This window comes from Felis catus, chromosome A3 (assembly GCF_018350175.1).
Source record: "Felis catus isolate Fca126 chromosome A3, F.catus_Fca126_mat1.0, whole genome shotgun sequence".
In the NCBI taxonomy this organism is placed as follows: domain Eukaryota; kingdom Metazoa; phylum Chordata; class Mammalia; order Carnivora; family Felidae; genus Felis; species Felis catus.
Genome location: NC_058370.1, coordinates 133,202,919 through 133,225,907, shown reverse-complemented (window position 1 = coordinate 133,225,907; position 22,989 = coordinate 133,202,919). Strand labels below are relative to the sequence as shown.

The following is a 22,989-nucleotide window of genomic DNA, read 5'->3' as shown; positions in this document are numbered from 1 at the left end:
ATGCAGGGCTTGGCTCATACTCAGGAACCCGTGAGATCATAACCTGAGCTTAAGTCAGACACTTATCCTTAACAGACCGAGTGACCCAGGCGCTCCTCCCTGCCTACTCCTTATAAGTTGTACCTGTCTTTGTAGGGTAACTGCTTTGGTATGTATTCTGATGGATCTTTGTTTTCAGTGTGGCCAACCCAGTCCACTAATATTGCTTTGAATGTGGTTTCTCTGGCTACAGGAAATACATTCCCCAAATCCTATCGTTAAAGGTGTTTCTTTTACTCTTAGTGAAGGCTGCACTCAGCCTTCATTCCAATCTCTAAGTTTAGAGACATATATAAATGTTGCCTTTTGGTTAAAAATCTTCACCTTTCTCCCATCATTAAGACTTAATGCTTTTATGTTTTGGTTGTGAGAAAGGCAGAATCTTAGGTACCAGCCCTTGAGAGCACTTGGAGTTGAAGACTATGGGATGAGTTACACTCACCATTTATGCTGCTCACTATTTATCACGCTAAAATTCTGTAGGTTTGAGTAAAAATAAAACGTAGTACTTTTATAATTTCAGAAATGAAAGCTGTATTATTCAAATACGTAGAAAAGCAGGATGAAACAAATCTGTATGCAGTGTAGGCATTGCTGGTTACAACAAATACAGCCCTCTTCATTCCAGAGCGTGTTTGGATGGAGGAGAAAAGGAAGTTTGACTTTAGGTTTCATTTGAAAAAATTAGAGAGTGATTTAAAATAAAAGTTTATTAATTTGACAGACTTTTATTTAGCGTTTATTGTGTTCCGGGTACTGTTTTAAGTAGTGAAAAAATCTGGCATGAAAAAGCCACATAAAGGTTAACCAAAATCTTACAGTTGATATAATTTTCCCGAAATGTTACTGTCCTTGGTCCTGGCACTCCCAGTTTGGTCCATTATGCTTCCCAGAGATGCTTGGAAATACATTTAGGGAGATGTAAAACCATCTTTTTCATGGTCTGTCTGTTTCCTGCAGAGATCAAAGGAAGTCATAAACACTGGGGCTATTCCTAATACGAAAATACAAGCCATCAACCGGGGACTTAAAAGAAAAAGAAAACTTGGTAAGCCCTTTCTTCATGTGTGCTTGGAGATGTGGGATGGAATTTTAAATGGATTTTAGACAAGTTGCCGGAGTTGTAAATGGCTCATCCAAAGTGGAACTAAAGTGGGTAATTGTTGATGATAAAATCGGAAGCAAATGTCTTAAAAGCATATCCTGTTTTTATCCTGCTTATTGTTGTGAGTTGGTTTTCCAGTGGAGCAGCTATTGTTTTTAACTTTATTTTTTATTTTTTAAAATTTACATCCAAGTCAGTTAGCATATAGTGAAGCAAGGATTTCAGGAGTAGGTTCCTTAGTGCCCCTGACCCATTTAGCCCATCCCCCCTCCCACAACCCCTCCAGTAACCCTCCGTGTGTCCTCCAGATTTATGAGTCTCTTCCGTTTTATCCCCCTCCCTGTTTTCATATTCTTTTTGTTTCCCTTCCCTTATGTTCCTCTGTTTTGTCTCTTAAAGTCCTCATCTGAGTGAGGTCATATGATGTTTGTGTTTCTCTGACTGACTAATTTCACTCAGCATAATACCCTCCAGTTCCATCCACGTAGTTGCAAATGGCAAGACTTCATCCTCTTTGATTGCCGAGTCATACTCCATTGTATATAGAGACCACATCTTCTTTATCCATTCATCCATCGATGGACGTTTGGGCTCTTTCCACACTTTGGCTATTGTCGATCGTGCTGCTATAAACATGGGGGTGCATGTGTCCTTTCGAAACAGCACACCCGTATCCCTTGGATAAATGCCTAGTAGTGCAATTGCTGGGTCGTAAGGCAGTTCTATTTTTAGTTTTTTGAGGAACCTCCATCCTGTTTTCCAGAGTGGCTGCACCAGCTTGCATTGCCACCAACAGTGCAAAAGAGATCCTCTCTCTCCGCATCCTCGCCAACATCTGTTGTTGCCTGAGTTGTTAATGTTAGGCATTCTGACAGGGGTAACCAGTGGAGCAACTATTGTGCAAAAAAGGATGATGGAGTATATTTCTTCTTATCTGTTGGCATATGTTTCTCTGTGTTATGTCATGTATTGTGAATATGATTTTCTGTGCTTTTAAAGAAAAATGCTTATTTTCTGAAATGACTCAACTATGAAATTGTCAGGATAGGTGAGTTAAACATAATATTCATCTTTTAGAAATCCATTTCTCACACTGAATTTTGAACACACCCTTCTAAAATAGGAACATCATTTTCCTTAAAATAGTCTCAGCATAGGTGTGCATTGAAAGGTGACCTATTTCATTAATCTAGTGAGTATATATAATTAACCATTACTGAGAAGAATCTGAGGTAAAGTCTGATGCTTTAATTTTTTTGAATTTATTTATTTATTTTGAGACAGAGAGTGAGAGAGAGCGAGTGTGTGCGCTTGCGAGCAGGGGAGGGGCAGAGAGAGGGAGAGAGAGAATCCCAAGCAGGCTCCACACTGTCAGCACAGAGCCCGACAGGCGGCTGAATCCCACCAACTGTGAGATCATGACCTGAGCTGAAATCAACAGTCAGACACTTGACAAACTGAGCACCCCAAGTCTGATGTTTTTTATTTCTGTGACTACCCAGGGCCAGATTCTCCAACTTGAAACCAGGCTAATGGTAACAGTGGATTCTTGTACACTGTTGTAAGGTAGATTTAAGGACACACCCGCATGAAATGTAGATACATAAATATTCGTGAAACATCTATATGAAATACATTGATATTCTTAGATGAATAACAGAGAGAACGCCTAAATGCTAACTCATGTTTCTGTTTTACCTTTAATAGTGACTGTTTTTATTAGGCTAAAAGCTCATTAATTTTAATTAAATTTTATTACAATAAAACTTGATTAATCTGTATTTTACTTAAGTAGATAAAATGTATAGTTTAGGGGTGCCTGGATGGCTCCGTCAGTTAAGGGTCCGACTCTGGATCTCAGCTCAGGTCTTGATCTCAGGGTTGTGAGTTCAAGCCCCACACTGAGCTCTATGCTGGGCATGAAGCCTACTTAAAAAAAAAAATATGTATAGTTTAAACTTAAATTGCTGAAGGAGATTTAAATGCTTCCAATTAGGTGTCAAGTGTCTTATATTCAGCTTCTTTGACCCTACATAGTTTCTTCATCAGTAAAATGAGAATGGTAATACCATTTGTTCTATAAAATAGGAACTCAGAATTTAAATACGACTTTACCATTTTGTAAGAATGGTGTTCTGCAAGAAGAATGCGCACGTGTTCAGCTTTAAGAGCTTTGGGGCGCCTGGGTGGCGCAGTCGGCTAAGCGTCCGACTTCAGCCAGGTCACGATCTCGCGGTCCGTGAGTTCGAGCCCCGCGTCAGGCTCTGGGCTGATGGCTCAGAGCCTGGAGCCTGTTTCCGATTCTGTGTCTCCCTCTCTCTCTGCCTCTCCCCCGTTCATGCTCTGTCTCTCTCTGTCCCAAAAATAAATAAACGTTGAAAAAAAAATTAAAAAAAAAAAAAAAAAGAGCTTAAACTCCCTCAGTTTCAGAATGCATCAAAATTAGAGGCTTTCTCTCTCACTCATATGCAACCCAAGACCCTTTCCAGAAATTGGGTTAGTCAACAGGGTGGGGAGTAGGAGTCCTGTGACATTCTGCGGGGAGAGGGGAGCCTGGAGTCCTAGTAGCAGACTTCATAAACTATGTGTAAAAGGTGCCGATAACATGTTTCCCATAGATTTGGGATGTTTGTCCAGCAGAGAGGAGTAAAACATTAGGGTCTTAACCGATTTTAATATTTTCTTTAACTGGTAGTTCTATTTAAACATGTAGCTCTGTCTGCTGTGGAGGCAGATTTCTTCACAATCTCCTAGGGTTGTTTTGAGCATTAAAGAAAATAATATATTTCAAATATTCAGCACATACCTGGTGCCAAGGCAGGGTTCAGGAAGTATTTGTTTCTTGCTTCCATTTTATCCCTGCAACCTACAACTGTCTCCAGAAAAGCAGAATGCCATCGAGCACTTTATTTTCTCAGAATGTTCTTAGTGCACTCTCTGCACTCCTAGGCCTTCGCATCTTGGCTTTTGTTCGTTCATTCTCCAAATACTCACCGTTCCCTTTCTTTGTGACCGGGACAGAGGCCTGGAGAAGCCAAGGCTGAGTGTCGAGCATTCTTTCCTTTCGGATTCTGCCGGGTATTGTCCAGTACAGTACATTTTGGGGTTCGGGATATACTTTTAAAGCTTATTTCATTTTTTAATATGTTGACTACTCATTTTTCTGCCTTTTCCATGAGTATTTCAGAAAAATTGTAGATAACTTAAAATATTTAAAATCTGATGAATTTTAAAAACGGGGTTTAGCTTTAGCATTTAGTACGTATTTGCCAGATTGGAAACGAGAGAGTATTCCTACTCAGGTATACAAAAAAATTCCAGCTGTAATGTGTAAAACCTAGTTGTAATTATGTGGTAGCCTGTAGTAAATAGGAGTGCACATGTCTGAAGCATGTTATTTGTTGTTTAGAGAGAGGCTGGGATTGGTATGTGTGTGAAGGTTTTCAGCACATACTTTATCAACAAGCGGAAGCCTTAAAGACCCTTGGAGTGGGCCCAGAACTAAAGGTGAGTCCATTTGTGTCTAGAGGCTAGCTTGATGCTTCGTTGAATACCAGTAGGATTTGGAGGGAAACTAAGGAGAAAAGTAGGGCTATCAGTAATGACACTAGGGCTACTGAAAGAATCATTTTTTCTGATGTTTTTTCTTTAATCTTTTTATTAGGCCAATAATTTCCGAAGTGTGCTCTACAGAATATAAACAAGCAATGCACCCAAAAGAAAATAAAAAAGGTTTTAGTCTTCAGAGGCACCTGGGTGGCTCAGTCGGTCGAGCGTCTGACTCTTGGTTTTGGCTCAGGTCATGATCTCGTGGTTTTGTGAGTTCAAGCTCCACATCGGGCTCTGCACTGACGGTGCGGAGCTTGCTTGGGATTCTCTCTGTCCCTCTCTCTCTGCCCCTCCCCCACTTGCACTGTCTCTGTCTCTCTCAAATAAATAAACTTAAAAGGAAAGGTTTTAGTCTTCAATATTAAATATTAATATATGTAAATATAAATATGTTTAGTTTCAGCATTTAGGAAACATTGGGTTAAATAAAGTAAAACAAATAACCTTGCAGACTTTTTGATGCCTTCTCTGTGTTAACGTGATTGTTTAATTTCCAAGGGGAAGTAGTCTGTGGCATTCACAATTTGAGAAAATCCTCTGGTGTGTGTATCTATCAGGACTTGAGTTTCAGAATGCACTCTGGGGAGTGATACATTAAAACAGTGCTTCTCAAACTTGAATGCGTACCAGAATCACCTGGAAGGCTGATTAAAACACAGATTGCCGAACCTCATTCTAGCGTTTCCAATTCAGTAGGTCTGGAGTAAGGCCCAAAATTTGCATTTCTTTTCTTTTCTTTTCTTTTTTCTTTTTAGTGTTTATTTATTTATTTTGAGAGAGAGAGAGAGAATGAGTGCACCCGAGTGGGGGAAGGGCAGAGAGGGGGAGAGAGAGAATCCCAAGTGCAGAACCCCACGAGGTGCCCCCAGAATTTGCATTTCTTCCACGTTCCCAGGTGACACTGATGGTCCGGGGACCACACTTGGACCTGCTGTTCCTCCAGAGTACCACAATCCCTACTGTTACGTGAATTTCACGTTTCTTCATCTGGTTGAAGCCATTTCAGGAATTCTTTAAAAAGCCAGTTATTTAGCAACAAGCAGTTATTATACACTTGCTTCGTGCCCGTTTTTGGAAACCAGGTACTAAGAGATGCAGCCTAGTTGGAGAGAGCGTTTCACACCTGTGGCATGAGTAAACGTGAAATGGTGGAGGGACGCCTGGGTGGCTCAGTCGATTAAGCATCCGACTCGCTGGATTTCAGCTTGGGTCGTGATCTCACGGTTTGGTTTGTGAGATCAAGCCCCACCTTGGGCTCTGAGCCTGCTTGGGATTCCCTCTCTCCCTCTGTCTCTGCCCTTCCCCTGCTTGCACTCTCTTTCTCTCTCAAAATAAATAAACTTTAAAAAAAAAGATAGTTCATAAAAAAAATGAAACGATAGAATGCTGTGCTCATAAATGACATTAAGGGCAAAAAGAGAAGGGAGAAAGATCAATGTGGACTGAAGTCACCAAGGAAAGATTTGTAGAGGAGCCTTTGCTGTTCAAACCAGTGTTTGAGGCAAGCCAAAAAGAATGCCCTCTAGATCAGTTTATAGCCTAAAAGGACCCTGGGCCTACCCTGAAAAGTATTATAGGAATTAAAAATCCAAAAACACGAGAGACCGGATGGCATCCATGGTGGTCATTAAATTAGGGAAGATTGCTGGTTGTCTGGGGGTTTGGGAATCTGGTTTCTTTCAAGCCATCCTCTGTATAAATGCTTTCAATTTGTAGTTGCATAAAGTTATACCAAATAGATACAGTAGGGTTTACTCCTATATAGTTTTCTACCCACTTCATTGGGGTTAATCCTGAAAACAGTTTGTCTGAAATTAGCCAATGAGCATAACCCGTTAGACCTGACCATTTAAATGGCATAGGAACGGCATTACTCTAAGAACACAGGCTCTGGAATCAAAACTGACTCCAAATCCTATTCATGGTTTTTCCACTCAGTGGTTGGGTCATTTTGGCCAATTTACTCAGTTTCTGTAGCGGTGAAACGGAGATAATGGCTGTCTTGCAGTGTTGTATCAGAGCTAACGGATGCCTCATGCCTAGGTGCTGAATAATCGAGAAGTTGTTTTGTTTTGTTTGTCCTGTTTTATTTTACTTCTGCCTGGACCCGACAGCAGCTCTGCTTCTAACCAGAAGTGTAGTCATGTAGAAGTTGCTTGCTTTCTCTCATTCTTTTTTTCTTTTTTAATTTTTTTAATGTTTATGTATTTTTGAGAGAGAGTCCGAGTGCGAGCGGGGAGGGGCAGAGAGACAGGGAGACACAGAATCGGAAGCAGGCTCCAGGCTCCGAGCCGTCAGCACAGAGCCCGACGCGGGGCTCGAACCCACGAACCGTGCGATCATGACCTGAGCCGAAGTCGGATGCTTAACCAACTTGGGCCTCCCAGGTGTCCCTCTCTGATTCTTAATTTACTTAACCTGCAAAAGGAAGGGGTCAACTAGGTGACCTTTACAGAATTAGTCTCTTCTTTCTCTAAGATCAAAGGTAATGAAGAATTTATTCAGTGTTTGCCGTATATCTGCCGTATACTGATACACAGATTTTGTGATGATCATTCTTTTTCAAGAAAGTAGGTAAGGAAGGTAAGAACATGTTTGAATGGAGGGCGGTATGTGAAGTACATGTGGTAGACATGTACCGGTGTGTTTGGCGTTGCCTGAATTACCACTCACTTCCCTTCTACCTTAGAATGAAGTTTTACATAATTTTTGGAAGCGCTACCTTCAGAAGAGCAAGCAGGCCTATTGTAAAAACCCAGTCTGTAGAAGAAAAGTTACGGTAAGTCACAAGTCTGAAACGCAGGATTAAAAGTCATTTCTAGTATGAGGTAGAGATGAAAACAGGTTGAGCCTCATCTGGATTTATGATGTTTGTCAGAGAATCGTCAGTGAAGATGTTTCTGTTATAGTCCAGAAGGACAAGGTCACTGATCTAGACATTGGAATTAATTTGGATTTCTTATCTGACTAGTTGAAACAAAGAAATTTGTAGTTAAGTTCTAAGCAGAAGTTTAAGCAATTTCTTTTAAGAAATTTGATTTGTATTTCCCTAATGATGAGCGATGTTGGGCATCTTTTCATGTGTCTGTTTGCCATCTGGATGTCTTCTTTGGAAAAATGTCTATTCATGTCTTCTGCCCATTTCTTCACGGGATTATTTGTTTTTTGGGTGTTGAGTTTGGTAAGTTCTTTATAGATTTTGGATACTAACCCTTTATCTGATATGTCACCTGCAAATATCTTCTCCCATTCTGTAGGTTGCCTTATAGTTTTGTTGATTATTTCCTTTGCTGTGCAGAAGCTTTTTATCTTGATGAGGTCCTAATAGTTCATTTTTGCTTTTATTTCCCTTGCCTTAGGAGACATGAACAGACAATACTTTTTTTTTTAATGGTCATTTATTTTTGAGAGAGAGAGAGGGGAGTGGGCACGAGCAGGGGAGGGGCAGAGAGAGAGGAAGAGAGGGAATCCCAAACATGTTCCGCACTGTCAGAGCAGAGCCTGATGTGGGGCTCGAACTCATGAACCATCAGATCATGACCTGAGCCGAGATCAAGAGTCAGATGCTTAACTAACTGAGCCACTCAGGTGCCCCCGGACAATACTTTTTAATGATAGAGTTATGAAATATTATCTTCTCTTCATTCAGGAGGCAGATACTTCTCAAGAAAAGCAAAAGATACTATGTGGTTCTAAGGTGACACTTTGAAAGAGAAAAGAAAGAACCATCCAGACTATTAAGAACCTGATCTTTAGAATTACACAGCTAAAGTATTTGTTGGTTATATTTGGACACTGGGGTTTTACCTACTACATAGAAAATTTGAATCAGAACCTGGAATTCTCTCTGACATTTTAATATGTTTAGGGGAACTTAAGATATTTATTTATTTTTGATTTTTTTTAAATATAATTTATTGTCAAGTTGGTTTCCATACGACACCCAGTGCTCATCCCAACAAGTGCCCTCCTCCCTGCCCATCACCCACTTTCCCCACCCCCCCACCCCCATCTACCTTAGTTGGTTCTCAGTCCTTAAGACTCTCTTACGGTTTGCTTTAACTTAAGGTATTTAAAAAGGTTTAGGGTGCCTGGGTGGCACCCAACTCTTGATCTCGGCTCAGGTCATGATCTCACGGTTTGTGGGTTCAAACCCCACGTCAGGCTTTGCGCTGATAGCACAGAACCTGCTTTGGTTTCTCTGCCCCTCCCTGGCTTGTGCCCTCTCCCTCTCAAAAATAAACAAACATAAAAAAATAGATATTGTAAAAATTTTTGTTAACTTGACTAAACACCTGTCTAAAGTCTAAAGTAATATTGTCATCACAGTAAAATCTTCTTGGTGAGTAAATAAGCGTATGCAGAATTTTAACCTGATATGCAAGTTGGTATATAATTTTTACTGAAGAGTATACCTATTTTGAATATACTCGATTTTGAAAGGAAAAAGGACCAAGTACTTTTAAGTTAGAAGCTTAGTCTCCTCAAATATTCAGTAATTGCTTCATGCTTTGAATGTGACTGTGCCAAGAATAGCAAGAGGAGTGCATCTGAATCCTGGCTTCACTACTTGTGACTTGTGTGATCTTGGGCAAGATAAGTGACTTAAAACTTCCAGAAAAAGCAAACAAGCAATTGCATAAATCAGGGTAAGGGAAATAGCAAAGGGGGTGGCAGGAAAGGGTGCTATTCAAGATGGAGTGATCGGGGAAGGCCACACCTCCCTGATGAGGAATCATAGGTGAGAGTGAGCCATGAGGATATCTAGGGGAAGAAATGCAGAATTTCAGGACTGACTCAGACCTGCTGAGTCAGAGTCTACGTTTCAACACGGTTCCTAGGTGCTTCTTACACACATGAAGGTTTGAAAAGCCCTCTTCCAGATTAAGACCAGATGGTGGCTGGGATCAGGTTGTAGCAATGGAAGTGATAAGTGGTAAGATCCTAGATAAGCTCTGGAATAGAGTCGACCGAATTTCCTGTTGGATTGGATGTGGGGTGTGAGAGAAAGAGAAGAGTCATCAAGGATGACTTAAGTTTGGAGCTTAAGCAGTTGGAAGGAAGGAGTTGCCGTCAACTGAAATTACAGGTGGAACAGGAAAATCCGTAGTTCAGTTGGGGACATGTGACGTTTGCGACAGCTATTAGACGTCCAAGAGGAAACTGCAGGTCTGTTAGATTTATAAGCCTTCAATTCAGAAGAGAGGTCTAGGCTGGAGATATAAATTTGGACGTTCTCTCTCTCTCTCTCTTTTTTTTTTTTAATGTTTATTCATTTTTGAAAGACAGAGAGAGACACAGCACAAGCAGGAGTGGGGTGGAGAGAGAGGGGAACACAGAATCTGAAGATGGCTCCAGGCTCCGAGCCATCAGCACAGAGCCCGACGCGGGGCTCAAACTCACAAACGGCAAGATCGTGACCTGAGCCAAAGCCGGACGCTCAAACGACTGAGCCACCCAGGTTCCCCTGGACGTTCTCCATATGTATTACAATCATCAAGTCTAAAATGCCATTATTTGGAAGATGCACCATTATTTTACATATCCCCGAGAAAGAAAATAATTCTGTAAATCAAACTGTGACGTGCCATTGGTTGTAAGAAACACCCTGATGCCAGGGATATGAAAACATGGGGAAGGGAAGAGCATTTTGGAATCAAAAACAATACAGTAGGCAGCATTTAAAGCCACAAGACCAGATGATATCATCGAGGAGTAAAGACAGTGAAAGGAACCAAGGACTGAGCTCTGGCCCGCTCTAGGGTTAAGATGTTTGGGATAAAAGCAACATCAACAAAGAAGTCTGAGGACGAACTGGTAAATTAGGAGGAAGGTTGGAGAGTGAGGGGGCATTCTGGAAACGAAAGAACAAAGAGTTTCAAGAAGAGGGGAGTGATCAACTGTGAGAAATACTGCTGCCTGGCCAGGAAGGAAGAGGGCTAAAAATTGATGAGAGAGTGGCGGGACCACAAGTTTGATTAGAATGACGTATAAAAGGGGTTCCTGGCTGGCTCAGTCTGTGGAGTATGCAGCTCTTGGTCTTGGGGTTGTGAGTTCAAGCACCACGTTGGGTGGAGAGATTACTCAAAAATAAAATCTTAAGGGGTGCCTGGGTGGCTCAGTAAGTTAAGTGGCGGACGCTTGGTTTTGGTCAGGTCATGATCTCATGGTCGTGGATCGAGCCCCACATCAGGCTCCACTCTCTCTCCCTCTTCCCTCTGCCCCTCCCTCCCTCAAAAAAAAAGATGTTTAAAAATGACAAGAATGAGGTGTAAGACAGACTTAGAAGAGAGAAATTGGAGACAGTGAGTCTGGATAACTCTTCCAAGGCATTTAGCTGCAAAGTATAAAGAATTTATGTTGTAGATGGAATCCAGGAAAGGTGTTTTTTTTGTGTTGTTTTTTTTTTTAAGTGGGATAAATGATAGCGTATTTGTGTACTGATAGGAATGATACAGGAGACAAGACATTTTCAATGGAGAGAGAGACAGTAGAAGCGAGGGATAATCTTTGAGTAGACGGGGTGGAATTGGGTGCCCAGAGGGAGAAGCTGGCTTTTTAGATGGGAGCTTGGATAGTTTGCCAGAAGAATCAGACAGAGAGTCAAGTTCCTGGCAGGTGGTCGCCTGCATACGATTGTGGACATCGTCTTCTGATTGCTTTGGTTTTCTCAGTGAGTCCTGCTTATCTGCCAGTTTTATTGTGTACCTGGTCTCATGCTTACCTGTAGAGAGGGGAAATGCGTAACAGAGGACACAAGCATCTCATCCCTGATGGATTGATTGATTGATTGATTGATTGATTTTACTTTATTCTCTTGTGAGTTTCCTTAACATGAGTCTTACCTCTTCTTCCTAAGATTGAGTCTCTTGGTCTGCACAACTGATCATGTGGCCTTTGGACTGTGATCAGTTTCCCCGAGGACATGTCAGCTGATGAGGCCTTTATGTAGCCAGCCACATTTCAACAATACGTGTGTGAAAAATTAAACAACGGTCTGAGATAGTATATCCTTGTCGGTTAAGTGTTACAAATAGTAAAGTGCCACAGGAATTCAGGGAATCAAGAACTCTTCGGAAGAGGAATTGGTTGGGAGACAGCATGATAGAGTAAATAACGGATTGGAGAGAGAGAGAAGAAAGGATAGTCCAGGGAGGAGAAATGGCATTATCGTAGATCCAAAGCGAAAATTCCCAAGTAGGCTCAGTGAAGATAAGCCAGCATTGTGCGTGGGGTCATCATCGACGTGTCCGTTGGTGTAGCTGCTAGAGCTACAAGGGAGATGTTGGTCACAGGGAGAAGGAAGCCTGCTGTGTCTGCTGGCAACCTGTTTCCTTGCTTAGCCTTGTCTGCAGCCCTTCTCCGGGAGCACCGCCAGGAGCTGCTAGGGGACACCTGGTGGAGGGTAAGGTCTTTTGCTCTTCGGAACCTGGCAGATGGTTGCAGTTCTCTGGAGTAGTTTGCCTTATGGTGTTTCAGATGGGCAGGACTTGGTTAAGCTCGTGGAAATTAACTGCATTTTCAGTTCCTGTGTAATAATTTTATGTATATTTTGCAAATAGGTATTAGAAGATAACCAAAGTCATTCAGACTGGGAGAGCGAGCCTGAGCTGCCGAGTGACTTCAGCTGCCCTTCTTTTGTTGAAAGTGGAACAGAGTCTCAGAAGCCTTTCCCCATCAGCAAAGCATCACAATCAGGTAAAAGTGAGAATCAGACTACCTAGAATTTTAAAGCTGGTAATGTACCTTAAAAATAATTTAGTTCAGGGGCACCTGGGTGGCTCAGTTAAGCTTCCGACTTCAGCTCAGGTCATGATCTCACAGTCTGTGAGTTCAAGCCCCGTGTAGGGCTCTGTGTTGACAGCTCAGAGCCTGCAGCTTGCTTCAGATTCTGTGTCTCCCCCTCTTTCTGCCCCTCCCTAGCTCGCTCGCACTCTCTCTCTCAAAAATAAATAAATATAAAAAAAAAATTTTAGTCCAGGGCCACCTGGGTGGCTCAGTCAGTTAAGCATCCCACTTCGGTTCAGGTCATGATCTCACAGTTCGTGAGTTCAAGCCCCCAGTCGAGCTCCGTGCTGACAGTGCAGAGTCTGCTTGGGATTCTCTCTCCCTCTCTCTGTCTTTCACTCCCCTGCTCTCGCTCTCTCGCTCTCTCAAAATAAAATAAAACTTAAAAAAATAATTTAGTCCAATCTTTTCGTATTTCAAGAAAAGGAATGTGGCCTAGCAAGAAGCAATGACTTGGTAAATCATATGGCTAGGAGAAAGGTAAATTAAATGAAATCTTAGGGCAGTTTTTTAAAAAGGTACATTGTCTCCACATGAGAATTTTTATGTGATTTTTATTTATTAAAAATTTTTAAGTGTATTTATTTATTTTGAGAGAGACAGAGCACGAGTGGGGTAGGGGCAGAGAGAGAGGGAAAATCTTAAGCAGGCGCCTCAGTGTCAGCGCAGAGCCTGATGCAGGGGTCGAACTCACAAAACTATGAGGTCATGACCTGAGCCGAAATTAAGAGTAGGACGCCTGAGCCACCCAGGCGCCCCTTTGTGTCATTTTTAAAGGGTGTTGAACAGTAAGTGGATCCGGAAAGAACGAAGCTCAATAAAGATCATGTACGTGTGGGCTCAGAATTTCCAAAGAAAAGTTGCAGCAGAGAAATGATAGGTCTTAGCGAAATGGTAAGATTGGTAAGAGTCAAAGATGATATATCCGACTTCTAATCATAGACTGAAGCAAAATTTATCGTATCGTGTGTGAGTTTCACTTTCTGATTTAATTCCATAATTTAAAATAGATAAGGAGTATATTTAAGGTAACAGGTATAGACCTTCCCCAACACATTTATTCATGATTTTAATTGTTTCTACACTACACTAAAAATAATAATAATAAAATAAACATGGTGGAAAACAGACCTCAGAGAACGGACCAGGCTCTTATTATAGATTACTAGAATCTTGATGTGTGCTGACAGAGTTCTTTGGGAGATTGCTTCCAAATCGTCTGGTGTTAGGGATTGTGGAAGTCTGGGTTGTATGATTACATATGGTTTTTAACAAAGCATTTCTTGTGTGGACTGCTTCTTTGCAAGTCTGTTCCCCCTAAAGAGCAAATTCCTTTTATCAGCATATCTGCATTACTTGCTGGACTGCACAGTGACACAGATCTCAGACAAGTTATTTTTTGTGTCCAAAGAAGTAAAGAAGTTAGAATCATAGAATAATTGGGCCGCGGTGGATCTCTGGAGTTTCCTTTCCACGTTTTCAGGCGGGCCTGAACTCCACTGTCCCCAGGACTAGGTCTGAAGTCATCCAAGCCTTTTAGAGTACCATGATTGTTTCCCTATGTCGTCTTTATTTAAAAAACAATTTTTTTAATGTTCATTATTTACTTTTGAGAGAGAGACAGAGCACGAGCAGGGGAGGGGCAGAGAGAGAGGGAGATACAGAATGTGAAGCAGGCTCCAGGCTCTGAGCTGTCAGCACAGAGCCCGATGTGGGGCTCGAACTTACGAACTGTGAGATCATGACCCGAGCTGAAGTAGGACGTTTAACCGACTGAGCCACCTAGGTGCCCCAGATTATTTCTCCATGTTAAGAGTTTTTGTTTTGGTGTTTGCTTTTAGTAAATGGTGATCCTTAGAGCTTTATTTTAGTTTCTACATGTAAAGTGACTACTAATACAACCTTTATTTCACAACTATAAAATACAGAGCGTCACAAAGAAAATCGTCAGTTATTGTGCCATCTAAAACCAAACTACTTTGCTGTAGATCGTTCCAGAAAGTTTTTTATTCATGTATACATAGAGAGAAAGGGAGATGTAGTATTTTGTTTTTGCGAAAATGTAAACTATTTCTACATTCTTTAAATTTTTAATCAAAATTCTATATGCATGTAATTCAAATAGATTTATAATGCTTGATATGAAAAAAATTGTAGTCTGTTTTTCCCCTAAATGTGCTGTTCCCAAGAGACATTCATTTTCAGCTCTTCTGCAACCTCCATATCGCAAAAAAAAAAAAAAAAAAAAAAAAAAGTTTATTTTTGAGAGAGAGAGAGAGTGCGTGAGCAGGGGAGGTGCAGAGAGAGAGGGAGTCACAGAATTTGAAGTAAGCTCCAGGCTTTCAGCTGTCAGCACAGAGCCCGATGGGGGGCTTGAACTCACCAACCGTGAAATTATGATCTGAGCCGAAGTCAGATGCTTAACCGACTGAGCCACCCAGGCGCCCCTGTAACCTCCATATCTCTATAGCATATGCTTATAGTATGACATCTTGATTTCTGCTTTTGGACGTTAGCTGTTAAATTCCAACTACAGAAGATAAATCTTGGCTCTTTCACACCTTTCTCACTGTACCTTCCCCATGTAGTCACCAGCACACGATCGTGCATTTCTTTTTCTCCGTCTTCCAATACGATTATAATTTTTTCCTAGCCCAGCATTTAGTGTGAGCTATGTAACTTGCTATGATTATACTTTTCATAGATCCTTTGGTTTCCTCAGAGTTGATAATTTTCTTGTCACTTGCTTAGTTTTCTATTTACTTATTACTAATCTATAATTTATTATTAGTGTATCTCCACACTTCCTCCAAGTTCTGAAAATCTCTCAATTTCTTAGCTATTCTGCCAATTTCATCTTCAGAAGTCTTGGTGGAGCTTCTGACCCACCCTCGTCTACAATGAAATATCCCTAAATGTATGACAAGGCTGTCTTTGGGATCTCTTTACCACCATCCTGAAGATGCTCTTACCTTTTGTTAAGTTCCTTACTTCCTTGACCCTATTTCATCTTTCCTGGTTTACTCCCTGGTTTTTGTGGAGCATCTTTTCTTATTTTCCTGAGGATATTGATATGATAAGTGATAATATTTGACCTCGACGTGTTTTGTCCTCTGCTTCTTGTATTAGAGGTTTTCTTCAAATATTTATGAGGCTAATATGGCTGGTCTTCTTAAGAATGGAGACTGAAAGGGGCGCCTGGGTGGCTCAGTCGGTTAAGTACCCGGCTTTGTCTCAGGTTACGATCTCACGGTTCATGAGTTCGAGCCCCACATTGGGCTCTGTGCTGACAGTCAAAGCTTGGAGCCTGCTTCAGATTCTGTATCTCTCTTTCTCTCTGCCCTTCCCCTGCTTGCTCTCTCTCTCTCTCTCTCTCTCTCTCTCTCTCAAATAATAAATAAAAACATTAAAAAAAATTTCTTTTAAAGAGACTGAAAAATTGAGTGAAAGCCTCGTATCCATAGTGAGTTTTGCTAGTTGCACTGTGCATGATCTAGCTGGATTATTTTCTTAGCAGGCCTCCAGCATTATCATCTTTAAATCTTTTCCCCCTGAGCTGATAGGATTTTCAAGAGAAATCTCTTTGAGTCATCTGTTTGGAGGGTGTAATCCTGGCTGTTCTAGGAACTGGGTGGGAAGAAGGCCTGAGAGGAATGTGGGGTGGGGGTGGGGGCTGTCTCAGTACTCAATATGTACACTTGCACTTCATCCTGCTGTTTTTCATAATATCCTGCTCTCAACTGTATGTATGACTGATATATATGCCCTATTCCAGAGACCCTTCATTTTACTCTTTCCAGAGAAGAAACTTAACAATTTTCTGCCCAGATTGGGAAGGCGCAGGCATTTGCCAGATGGGGTTGGCATATGACTCTGAGTGGCTGACTGCTTCTCAATCAGACTTTCAAGTAATCCTTCTGGTGTTAGACCCACCTTCACCCGGTTTCCAAGATTTAACCGATTCTGGAGCTTTCTTTAGAGGTCCCCAGGGAAAAGTTACATCGGTTTATGGTTCTCCCCATCGCTGGTTTTGAATCCAGCTTTCTCGACGCTGCCAGGGCAGTAATCACCTGTCCATATGCTTTCCAGCTTTTACAATTTTATTGCTGGGGCACCTAGGTGGCTCAGTCGGTGAAGCGTCCGACTCTTAACTTTGGCTCAGGTCATGATCTCATGGTTCGTGAGTTCGAGCCCCACATCGGGCTCCATGCTGACGGTGCAGAGTCCACTTGGGATTCTCTCTCTCGACCTCTCCCCTGCTCACGAGCTCTTTTTCTCTCTCAAAACTAAATAAACTTTATTTATTAAAAATATATATTTTTTTAAGTTTATTTTATTTTGAGAGCGAGAGCAACGGGGTAGGGGAGAGAGAGAGAGGAGAGAGAACATCCCAAGCAGACACCGCCCTGTCAGCACAGAACTGGAGGCGAGGCTCGAACTCATGAACCACGAGATACGACTTGGGCTGAAATCAAGAGTCGCACACTTAACTGACTGAGCTGCCCAACAGCTGGTCTAGGGACTCTACTTTGAGAACCATCGACAGAAGCATTAAGTAAATTGGCATGCAGTATTCCATTGCCTGGAATTAAATTTCTATTCGTGTCACTTAGGTGGTTTTTAATTTGCTTCATATTATAGACGGTCCTGCCACAACGTGCCCTGACCTTGAGTCTTTGCATGTTCTAAAAATCATTTCACTAGGATGACAGTCTTGAACTGCTGGCCTGTTTGCCACCAAATAGTTATTGGGTTCCTCCTTTGTGCTAGGGCCCGCTCGAGGCCCTGGGGACCCGGTGACAAGCAAGGTCAGCCACCTGCTTAGATTGTAGTGGGAGGAACTGGAAAATCAATGCACACATTCATTAAAAAGTTCAGTTACTGATAAATGCTATGAGGAGAGGATTTATAGGAGTTGGAAAAAAGGATTTTGAGGAGTAATTTGGAGAGTTTTATCCAAGAAAGTGGGGTTTTGGGGGTCGTTCTTAGTCCCGCTTTCTACTTACCCTCCTTCCAGCTTTAAACACCAGCTGCATCATGACGGCTCGGAAATTTCTCTCTCGAGGTTCTTCTCTGAACTACAGATTTTTATACTCATCTGCCTACTCAACATCTCCATTTGTGCAGTTAGTAGGGCCTTCATTTAACACGTGTAATTCCGAAACCTTAATTTTCTTTCGTCAAACTTGCACTTCTGCCGCCTTCCTTGTCTCAGTAGATGGCATTTCCGTTCTCCTGTTGCTCAGGCCCAAACTCTTCTCTTTTTCTCTCCTATTTTGTGTTCAGTCCATCAACAAATTCTTCTGACTCTGCCTTCAAAATATGTCCGGATTCCCACCACTTCTCACCACCTGCAGTGTGCTGTTGTCCCAGCCCAAGTGCCCATCATCTCTGTCCTGGCTGGTGTGTCCTGTGTCCACTCCTGCCCTCCGACAGCTCCGTTCTTCGTGCGGCAGCCGGAGAGAGCTTTTTAGAGACGTGAATGGGATCAGGTGGTTTCTCTGTTTGAAACTCTCCAGAAACTCCTCATAATACTTAGAATAATGTCCAAAATACAAAACGTGACCTATCAAGCCCTGCGTGATATTTAAAAAAATATTTTTAAGTGTATATTTATTTATTTTGAGAGAGAGAGAGAGAGAGAGAGAGAGAGAGAGAGATCGAGAGATCAAGCAGGGGAGGGGCAGAGAGAGAGGGAGACAGAGAATCCGCTCCTGACAGCGTGGAACCCCGATATGGGGCTCGAACTCAAAAACCGTGAGATCGTCGTGACCTGAGCCAAAATCAAGAGTCAGGCACTTCACCAGCTGAGCCACCCAGGCGGCCCTATCGCTTTCTTCCTTATCATCTCCTACCACTTTCCCTTCACGCGTGGTGCTCTCGCCACACTGGCTTCCTCGCTGCTCCTTTGAGTTCACCCCTGCTGATGAACGCAGTGTTCCTCCTGAGCTCCTCAAGACTTCCTGTCTGAATGTATTCACGTCGCCGCTCAGATGCCACCCTCCGCCAGAGGTTTCTTTCACCATCCATGTAAAGTAGCACGTGTCTCTTGTCTTCCCATCACTTTGTATGCCCCTGCATTGCCATTTTCCTGTGTGGCCCTTACCACCGTCTGTCAGTTGCAAGTTTTTTTTTTTTTTCTCCTTAATAACCATCTCCCGTGGCTAGAATGTTAAGTTCCAAGCGATGTGCGACCCCGTTCGCTGTCCATTCCCCGGACCTAGAACAGGGGCACAAAGAATGAGATGAGGGAGTGTTGAAGGAAGGAGCGAGGACAGATAACGTCCTGTGGGGAAGGGTGCCTGGGGGATGGGAGTGGGCGGAGGTGCTGTCCTGGCTGGTGTTCCGGAGAGCCCCTCACACAAAAGGGACGCGTAGCTTGGGGCCTGGACCAAAGCACTTCCACACTGTTAGCTTTGCTTTGCTCTGTAATTGTTTTTCCTCTTACTTTTCTGAAAAATTGTTCCAGTTCACTATGAAAACATTCAAGCAGGTCAAGTCCCTCTTCAGAATCTCAGCCCATCCCACTCCCATCAAGAACCAACAGTTGTTAACCTTTTTAGCCAATTTTCTCTAAACCGTCATTGCTCTTTTTTGCCAGTTGCTCTTTGTAAAGATTGTATCAATGATAATTTGATTTTAAGATACTGAAAATGCCTCTTCGGATTTTTTTGTGGTTTTTCTTCTTTGGCTGTCCAAATAGTTATTTGCTCTTAAAAAAAAAAAAATCTCCATTTATCTCTTAAGAAACAGCATCCATCTGTTCTGGATCTCTTGATGGAGTGGAATATTCACTACGAAAGGAGAAGGGGATCGTGAAGATGACGGTGCCGAGGACACTTGCCTTCTGCTACCTGTCACTCCTGTGGCAGAGAGAGACAGTTACTCTCTCAGATCTTTTGAGGTAAGCCGGGCCTCTCGTAGGATGATGTCTTTGCTGATTATCTGTGTGAACGGGGGGACAGCCTTTGGATATCTTGAATTTGTCAAGGAGGCTTCAGTTGAGGAAGAGAACAGAAAGATTGGGTAGCCTGGGTTCCAATTCTGAACTGTAACCCTCCCTGGGCCGGTGGCTCATCTCCTGGGTTTCTTTCTTTATATACGTGAAATAATGGTATTTACCTTACACGGTGTGTTGGAAAATTAATTATCTACTGTGAGTAGAATGCTTTGAAGATGAAAAGTAGCACTTAAGTACCTGAGTAGTGGTATTAAGTATTTTGCATTTCTAAGAGAGAAGATGAACAGAAGACCTTTACGTTGGCGAATATGGTTACTAGTAGTTACTCCAACGCATACATTGGTGCCGTCCAAAGCTAAAATATAGGTTGTCTGTGTTTATAAGATAAATTGAAAACAAAACTATTAGGAAAACCTGTTAGTAGATGGCCAGTATTTACATTTTTCAAGATAATTTACAGTGTTTTATAGTTAATGAGTAAATTAGGGCACTGTGTGTAAGCCTTTCTCATTAAATAGAGGATGTGCCAAAATCATTAGCGTGTTAATATCTCTCTTGCTTTATATATATATTCTATTTTTTTTAATGTTCATTTATTTTTTTTGAGATGGAGAGAGAGACAGCATGAGCAGGGGAGGGGCAGAGAGAGAGGGAGACACAGAATCCGAAGCAGGCTCCAGGCTCCGAGCTGTCAGCACAGAGCCTGATGCGGGGTTGGAGCTCACGGACCACGAGATCATGACCTGAGCTGAAGTTGGACGCTTAACCGACCGAGCCACCCAAGCACCCCCTATATATATATTCTAAACAATAGCATTAGGTGTAATCCGTGTGTAGAGTGATTTTAAGAGCATAGGTTTAGAACCAGACTCCTGGGTTTGAATCCTGGCTATGCCACTTATATGTGACCTTGAGTAAATTGTTAAATAATCTTTGCCTCCGTTTCATCACTGGTGAAACGGAGCTAATAATAATAATATCTACCTCACAGAGTTGTAACCACTTCCAGTAATGAGCAGTCCACGAAAAGCACTCACCACAGTGTCTGGCACGTAATAAGAACTCAATGCTAGTTATTATTGTTTCGTTGTCTTCATCACCATCATCGGTACTAGGCCCTTTGATTAAATAAAATGCCTCCAGTAAATGATGATAGTGCCTTTGAGTTTGGCCACATCAACCAAATAACAAGGCTTTTCTCAGGGGTGATTAACTCCGCATGCAGATAGTCCATTATTCAGTGAATTTTACTGTTAAGTTAAAAACCTCACCTTGCTCCATATGCCTTCACTGGGTGATCTCATCTTCTCTCAAGGCTTTAATTACCATCTATATGATGATGACGCCGCCCAAATTTATATCTGCAGCCCAGACTTGTCTAGTGAGGGTCAGACCCGTCTATTCATACATACAGTTGCCTGTTGGACACTACTGGGGTGTCTTTACGGTATCTCAAAATCAGCACGGCGGAAAGAGTTTCGTCTTTCGTTCAGCTCTCTCTCCATGTTTTCTTCCTTCGTAAATACCATGCACTCTGTTTCTTCCTATCCAGAAACCTCAGAATCCTTGACTCTTTCCTTTCTCCACGTCTGCAGTCAGTCATTACATCCTGTCGGTCATACTTGAAACCACATTTCTCCCCATCCCCTCTGGAACCCACCTGGATTACTTAGCAACCTCCCAAGGGGGTCCCGTGTCTACAGTCTCTCTATTTTCCTTTCGATAACCCAGAAACAACAATCAAATCACGTCGCTAGAGTTGGGTGAAGGGGCTGTCCAACTACCCACTTGGGTAAAGGAGCTGTCCAACTACCCGGTTGGATAAAGGGGCTGTCCAGCTACCCAGTTGAGTAAAGGGGCCGTCTGGCTACCCAGGGCAATCTATAAGGGAGTAACAAGACTGCTAGAGATCTCACAAGATGTAGAAAATAGTACTCACCGGTAATTCTTCTTAGGGAGAATATTATATGTGTTTGGAAGGATGGGGGCAAGATCCTACACATTTGTCTCTCTCCCTCTCCCTCCTTCTTTCTCCCTCCTCCCTCCCCTCCCTTAAAGGAGATTTCTGAAGTACCTTCAAGGAGATTGGATCTAGTTGGCTGGAGGGCCTTTATTTTGCTCTGTGGGACATACAAATTTGGGAACCGAGCCTAATTACCTGGGGCAACAGGAAAGGCGATAGCTGCCACTGATCCTCTTTCTCTATTTTTCCCAGAGAAGGAGCTCCAAGTCACAGGTTCTCAAAGTGTGGTCCCTTGACCGGCAGCAACAGCATCACCTGAGAACTTGTTAGGGATGCAAATTCTAACCAAATTCTAACCCATTCTAACCTTCTGGATCAGAAACTCTGGGGGTAGGGCCTGGTAGCCTCTGTTTTAATAAGCCATCCTGGGGAGTCTCATGGATGCTAAAGCTGGAGGACTACTGCCAAACTTGGAAAAGTATTTAAAGAACATTGATTTGAAGGAAATACATTACTAGCCTGGCCCCAATACCCATATTTCTTATACTCGCCCTACGTGTCACTGCTTGGTTTAATCCTTTAGCAGCATCCGTAGTCCTTAGAATAAATTCATAAATCTTAAGGCAGCCTTTAAAGAAGCCTGCCTACTACCCCAGCGATAACAATAGTAATAAAAATAGCCAACATGCATTCATTCCACAAATATTTCTTGAATACCTACTCAACGTAGGGGTTATTCTAGAGTCTAGACCCTTGAATTACAGTTGTGAGCCATACAGAACAAGTTCCTGCTCTCGTGAAGTTTGAGACCAGAGGAGGAAACAGATGAGCATTGAAATAAATGAAAAATGATGAGTGAAGTGCTGTGTGGAAGATTGCAGTCAGATGATGGCTACTGTAGACTGGCCATGAGGGAAGGCCTCACTGAGAAGCACTTTGAATGGGGGTAGAGCAGCAGTGAGTATCAGAAATACTAGAACTCCAGGTCGAGGGAGGTCGTCAGTGCCAAGGCCCAAAGCAAGAGCACGGTCTGTGTGATTAAGGAGCAGAGGAGGCCCATGTGACGGGAGTAAGAATTTGAAGGAGTCGTAGGAGGGTGAGGACAGGGAGATAATAAGCAGGGACCAGATCTTTGTAAGCCAGGGTAGGAGTTTGGGGTTTTTTTTAATTGAGGTATTATTCACATACAATAACGTTCACCCTCTTAAATGTGCAATTCAGGGGTTTTGAGTATATTTACAAGGTTGTGCAACCATCACCTCTATTTCCAGAGGATAATCGTCACTCTAGAAGGAAACCCCACACTCGTTGGGAATTTGGGTTTTAAGTGTGATAGCAAGCCCCTGGAAGATTTTAGCAGGGGAGACGTTTTCTGACCGTTCGGGCAGCTCTGAGGAAAATGGATGCTAGGTAGGCAGAGGTGGAAGCAGAGGGACTGGGAGATCTTTTGCTATATTTCAAGCAAGAGACAGTGGTTTGGATTAGGGTGGTGGCAACAGAAATGGAACACGGTGCATGGGCTCC

General features: G+C 42.4%; 1 protein-coding gene across 3 annotated transcripts in view; it reads left to right on the top strand.

Moving 5' to 3' along the window:
• Nucleotides 1–22,989, top strand: part of TAF1B (TATA-box binding protein associated factor, RNA polymerase I subunit B) — a 102,002-nt gene that overhangs the window by 37,801 nt on the left and 41,212 nt on the right. For all 3 annotated transcript variants that reach the window (XM_045054983.1, XM_045054985.1, XM_045054984.1), the window contains exons 3-7: nt 1,000–1,087; nt 4,554–4,651; nt 7,443–7,532; nt 12,316–12,451; nt 19,289–19,445. In XM_045054983.1, coding sequence (XP_044910918.1) covers nt 1,000–1,087; nt 4,554–4,651; nt 7,443–7,532; nt 12,316–12,451; nt 19,289–19,445 — 569 coding nt within the window. The remainder of the gene's footprint in view (nt 1–999; nt 1,088–4,553; nt 4,652–7,442; nt 7,533–12,315; nt 12,452–19,288; nt 19,446–22,989) is intronic.